We start from the raw sequence: 6,614 nt of genomic DNA on the forward strand, positions 1-6,614 counted from the left end.
ACTCGAGCTAGTCCGCTGCTCTCTACTGTGCATGCATCAGCGCGAACATGTACGCAATCGCGTCTTTTGATTCCAACCAATAAGCGCCGACGCAACGACGTCACACACCCGACGTCACACACAACAACAGCTAAGATAAGCTAGCCGAGACGACACTCGAAGTCGGACGGACACGTTTTTCTGCCAATCTGTGTTTCCCTTTTTGTCTGAATATATTTTTTACGACAACTGTCTTGTCCACGATGTCTTTTATTCGTTCCACTGGGGTTTAGCAAATGTGTTGATAAAGAGACGAAAATCTCTACTGTTACTAGTGTTAGTGTCTCAACATGGCTACGCTCGTGAAAGCAAAACAACAAACTCAAACGCGTCTTCGTTCAATGTTGTCAACTAATATCCGGATTAATTTTAGGCAAATTTTCCTCAATTCTCCGGAGAGATTTTCATAAAAATGTGAAAAACCCGGAATTCCGGGAAAATCCGGAGGACTTTCATCTCTACATGCAGCTACAGAAGACTTTTTTTGTCTGTTGTGGGCAGTTACATATGCCTCCTAATTTTCATTGATGTAGATGGAATGTACTACCAAGAAAGCTTCGTTTCCAGGGGTGCCTTGTTAAAAAAGTATAGGGGGCACTACTGAGCCGTTTGTCAGAAATGGCACAATAAAACACTAAAATCTACATGTTTTTGTCAAGTTTGATGCATGCACAAAGTCTCATAACTTTTCTCCTTGGTGCAGACCCTGTAAAACAGCATCATTTTTCTTTGCAAGTGTAACATTGCTATGGCAACAATGTGCAAACAAAATAAACAAAAAGCCTTAAACAACTTTCGATCTTAAACAGGTGAAGATGAAACACCCAAAGTTTAAACACAATAGGATAAAACTTAGAGGAGGACTTTATTATAATATGACTTCCATAAAAGGCCAAAATTGGCACACAATTTAAAAAATGGCGAACCTGCTTTTCGGTTTAGCACGACTCCAGTAGAGATTTTTCTAAGTATTGGGCTGTTACATATCTCCCAATTGTCACAGATCTAGATGGAAAGTAGAATCGTGAATGCCCCATTAAAAATTTGTAGGGGGCGCTAAAGAGCCATTGATTGAAAATCATGCACAAAATCTCTAAAATACGGATTTGTAGGTCTCATCTAAAGTGTGTTTCATTACATTTCTCCCAGGTTAAGATCCTTTAAAAAAAGCATCCATTTTCTTTGTCAACATTTCCTCACCATGGCAACCGTGAGCGATTAAATAAAAAGCTTTCAAAAACTTTTCATCTGAAATATATGTAGACTCTGTCTGAGCCCTGAGCACGCACAAGGGGAGATGTCTCCTCACCAGGAAGGCTCTGGGGCCAGATGGAGTACTGGGCCAGGTGCTCAACGACTGTGCTGTTGATGTACGTTTTCATCTCCATCCACCGCCATCCCTTCCAAATACCTGGAGAGGCTGGTGATTAAATACATTAAAGCTGTTACATTACGCATCCTTATCAGTTTGCCTACATTGAGAACATGTCAACTGGACAATGACCACATCCACCAGGACAATAGCTTTGATCAAGAAGATGCATTATTGCACTATGACACCATCTTCATGAATTTCACAATATGTCCTTGCCCGGCACTTCTTTATTTTTGATACACACTGATGCTGTTTTAACTGTTACTATAATGATGCACTTGTGTCATAACTGGCCAGATGTTTACCCTGGGTTACTTATTGGGTTTTGTGGTTTACACACCTGTGGCACTTCACATCAAATAGTGTTGATCCTCCACACATAATTTTGTTGTTTTCTGAGGCAACGAAAATTAATTTCCTGAATCTGGAGATGAAGACTCAAAGTTTGAAGATGATTGGATTAAAATCTTTATGAGGAGCTTGCTAAATATGACCGCTGTAAAGGCAAAAAATATTTGCAACATTTCAAAATAAAACCCAAGTGGCCGACTTCCTTTTAGGTTTAGCACGTAACTCCATAAGACATTTTCATAGGTCTTGGGCAAGTGGACGTCTCCCAATTTTCACAGATCTAGGTGAAATTTGGAGGGCTGGGCTCAAGCCATTTTTATAAAATAGCACGACATTTCTAAAATATTTATTTTCATGTCAGGTCTGATGCGTGTGCCAAGTTTCATGAGCTTTCGCCTCGGTTTAGACCGGGGGTCGGCAACCTGCGGCTCCGGAGCCACATGTGGCTCTTTAGTGCTGCCCTAGTGGCTCCCTGGAGCTTTTTCAAAAATGTTTGAAAATGGAAAAAGATGGGGGAGGGAAATACATTTTTTGATTTAATATGGTTTCTGTGGGAGGGCAAACATGACACAAACATTCTTAATGTTTTCTAATGCTGTAAAAATGTGTAGAATAAATATTACCTTTCAACATTTCTGTCAACGAAGATTTGCGTCACAGCCTGCGACACACTATTAGCAGTGTGGGGTACCATACAGGTGGCTGTTATTTAAAAAAAAAAACGGCGCTTCATGTACAATTCACCGAGGGTACTGGCAGAGAATGGGAATCTGGAAGGCAGAGAGGAGCATTCTTAAATGGTACACGTGAGCAACGATAGTTAACATACCTGTCAACTCATACGGTTTAGCCATAGTTCATACGGATTTTGTGGTGAATTTTACGTATATGGCCATATCGCACAAATCATACGGATTCTGAAAATGTCCGTTTTTTTTGTTTTTTTTTCCCCCTAACAGGTAGTTCCGTTTGCTTTTGCCCAGAATGGTGCTAGTCTACTCGAATGCTTTCATTTCCGGTAACTTTCCAGTAAATCACGTGGTTCCTAGTTGAAAACAGCAGAGTATTCATTGCATACTTCGGTAGTGTACAAGCAAGTTCTACAAGGAAACAAATATATCATTCATATTTCGTGGGTTTTTTTCTGCCGTTATTTTGACATATAAAATGCTTTGGTATGTTATAAGGATTTTTTGCTCTTTATAAGGATTTTTTTGGTAGTTTATACAGGTTGGCGCTCCGAAAAGTTGACAGGTATGAGTTAACACGCTGCAAAAGTGCGTCCCATGCCTCGGCATGCGTGTATAAGTGTGTGCATATGCGCACGTGCGGTAAAGGGTCGATCTCGGGAGGCTGGTTGATCAAAAAGTAGATCTTCGGTCAAAAAGGGTTGGGCACTGTAGGGAAAAAAAACATTTAAACATGAAGGCTCATTGTGTGTTTGTAGCCAACTTAGTCATTTTTATTGTAGGCTCATTTAGCTACATACAGCATGTGTTTCCTTCATCATAAGGCTTTAAAATGTTTGCGGCTCCAGACATAGTCGGTTTTTGTTTTTTTTGTTCCAATATGGCTCTTTCAACATTTTGGGTTGCCGAACCCTGGTTTAGACCCTTCAAAACAGTATTAGTTTTCATTGGATACAGTGCATCACCACGGCAACAGCATACAACAAAATAAAATGACTTCAACAAATTTTCATCTTAAACATCTTTAGAAGAAGCACCCAAAGTTTAAAGAGGATTGGATAACATCTCTAAGAAGTTTGTTAAAATATGACATTGATTGAGGTGAAACTCACAACGGAGAATGCTTCGTTAGGGACTGACAAAACGCAAAATTTGGGGCCCCCACCATCATATAGTACACTTATGTCAAAAGCACAAGATTTTTTTTTTTCCTGTTGTTGAAGTTTGAAGTCTGTTTTGGACAAGGGGGGCTAAAATATGACCACTGTATAGGTGCAAAAATGGGCTAAAGGTGTATGTTAAAATACTCTTAATGTGACTTCCTGTACATGTTAAGGAATGGCTATCAGTCTTTTTTTTGTACATGTGCATGTAAGAATTTCAACAAAAAAACAATTGTCCTTGCAGTGGTCGCTGCTCAGGCCCTAATTAGAGCTTCCCTCGCAAACCCAAAATTGGGGGTATTTCCAAGTTCATGTACTCGCACAGTTATATACTGGCAGATAGCGCAATAACCCTCAGTCTTGAGACATAATAGGTATTACCAGGCCTGATGTGTGTGCAAACTTTCATGAGTATGCGCCCCGGTATAGGCTCTCATAAACAGCATAATTTTTCTTTGCAAACTGGGCATATCCAAGGCAGCACAGTGCAATGATATAAACGATTCACAAAACGGAGCGTGTGAAGTTGGCTTTTACTGTTGTGCTTGGTTGCCCTGGTAATGGACAGAAACGGACAAAGTTGTGAGCGGTGTGGGAGCGACGGCCTCTGACAATGATGCGAGGGAACCTGGCATGTTTGATGTAGAACTTACCCAGGTGTTCATTTCGGATACAGAAAATTCGGACTTGATGGATTTGGGGATGAGGATTGATAAAAAAATAATGTGAGTACAATGTTAAATACTTCGATAAAGTACAACCGAATTCAAAGTTTTGCTCCCGCTGCCTTTTTAAAAACATACGCTAGCGTGCATGCATGGAACCGGACTTTTTTAAGCGACCTTATGGTTTACTACATGTGAATCCATTAATACAGTGTGCCTTATGGAAGTATTAAATACAGAACTATCACCCGTAACTGAGACTGTACGTTTTAATGCGGTGCACCATATGGTCGTGAAAATACATTACCCTACTCTTGCAATTGGAAAACTGCAACAACATGCTGTAAACCTCGAAAGGATAAGCTGGAGCGATGGGGCCCATAGATTAAAAAAAAAACAAAACAAAAAAAAAACATACCAAACCAAATGTGCTGTGATGTTTATTATTCAAAATAGCACATGAGCATCCCTTATAAGTTGGAGAAAAGCATGACAAGTTCAATGAAGGGCAACAAGTTCAACAATTGATCAAGAACACATCTTTCAGACTACAACAAAAATTTAAGAAAAGGTTATGCGTATGCTGAGAAGCGATTTGTGTTTAGCTCGTCATGAACATGCTCCCTGTCAGTAGCATGTCATGAATTAGACTAAATAGCTGAAATGGATCAATCTTGCTAATAACTCTAACATCCAGAATGAACCACAAAGAAAACATCAATTCAATTTAATATTATAGAAACATAGTCACACCATGATTAAGGTCTGAAAATCATATTCAATATGCTGTGTCCAGTACAGATGGCAAATTACACTTTTGTTTTATGCTCACAATCACATTTGCAGGTGAATTGCCCACCTCTGAACTCATTTGAAATGATCAGAGACTTGTCTGCATGTGTACACCATGAAAAGAGCCTCTTTTTGGTGTGAATATTACTTATGAAAATAATTATGTAGAAAATAGAGTACAAAGTACTCATTAACCCCAATTATTAAAACCACGGCAAACATGGACAATAGAGATCTAGAGACAAATTCAATCAAACAATCAAATTATCCTTCTTCCTCTATTACACAAATAGATACTAGTTTATTGTTCATGTAGAAAACTTGAGATCTAAGAGTAGAATTGAGAAATCGGCCCGCACATTCACAGCAGACTAGTTGAGGCGGGCTCAATCCTGCAGCGTGGCTTAGGTTTCGAGGGGATGTCTTGACAACGAAGCAATGGTGCTTTCACAAGCTGTTGTGGACTCCATCTCTGCAGGTCGAGCTTTGTTGATTCCTTTAGTTTCCAGCCTCTCGTCCCGGGACAGTTTCTTATCCTCTCCTTCATCTTCCTCCCCTCCTAGTTCTGCTGGCTCATCTGCCTGCTCCTGCAGGAGGCTAATCTGGTTGTTGAGGTCATTCCTTTCCCTCTGCAGAGCTCTACACAGTCTCTCCAGGAGTTCCAACTTGCCCTGAAGAGCCTTGAAATGGCCATCTCGTAGCGTTTTCTAGAAGAGAATAAAAATATTTCATTGCTGGGTTCGGCAAAAAACAAAAGAAAAAAGAGAAATCTCCCATTAAGAGTACAAAAGCAATACAGTTTTACAGTGGTAAGAAAGACCATTTTTTTATCTGTTCTTCACATGTTTATCAAACTTGTTTTCTAGCATCAAATATGAAATACTAGTCAAAGACAACACAAGTTAACAAGATGCAGTTCTTAAATCAAGGTTTTTATGAGAAAATAGCCAATCCAAACCTACATGGCCCTGTGTGAAAAAGTGATTGCCCCCTTAAACCGAAAAAACTGGTTGGGCCTCACTCAGCAGCCACAACTAAAATCAAGTCTTTTTACTGCAACTAGCAATGAATCTTTAATGCCTCTGTGGAGATATTTTCGCCCACTCTTGTAGAATTTCTTTCATTCAGCAACATTGGAAGGTTTTCAAACACAAACAGCCTTTTAAAGAGTAAATGTGACAGGACTTTTGTCAAAATCCAAAGTCTGGTTAGAAATGGGACTTAAACCAGAGCAGGGGTGTCAAACTCATTTCACATGGTGGGCCACATACGGCCTCGGTAGATGTCAAGTGGGCCGGACCATTAAAATGATACAATACTTTGTTATAAATAAACAAAACAATATGTCTTTCCTTTGTTTTGGTATAAAGAAGCACAAGAACATTAGGAAAATGTTGAAATTTAATGAACATATCTTTTACAAAACATTTCATGAAGCACCTTACATTTCCTTCGACAAATGTGCAATTTACTTTTATCATTCACATATATGCATTGCAACTGATCCCACTGATTGTACAAACTTTAACAAGTAATTGGT

At 39.4% G+C, this 6,614-nt stretch overlaps 1 protein-coding gene across 2 annotated transcripts in view; it reads right to left on the reverse strand.

Annotated features, from left to right (window-relative positions):
- Nucleotides 1–4,705: 4,705 nt before the first annotated feature.
- The window catches only part of txlng (taxilin gamma), a 59,876-nt gene continuing 57,967 nt past the window's right edge, over nt 4,706–6,614 (reverse strand). For both annotated transcript variants that reach the window (XM_019879849.1, XM_019879850.1), the window contains one exon: nt 4,706–5,781. In XM_019879849.1, the coding sequence (XP_019735408.1) occupies nt 5,479–5,781 (303 nt within the window). In that variant the 3' untranslated portion in view covers nt 4,706–5,478. The remainder of the gene's footprint in view (nt 5,782–6,614) is intronic.

This window comes from Hippocampus comes, unplaced genomic scaffold (assembly GCF_001891065.2).
Source record: "Hippocampus comes isolate QL1 unplaced genomic scaffold, H_comes_QL1_v1.1 scaffold175, whole genome shotgun sequence".
NCBI lineage: Eukaryota > Metazoa > Chordata > Actinopteri > Syngnathiformes > Syngnathidae > Hippocampus > Hippocampus comes.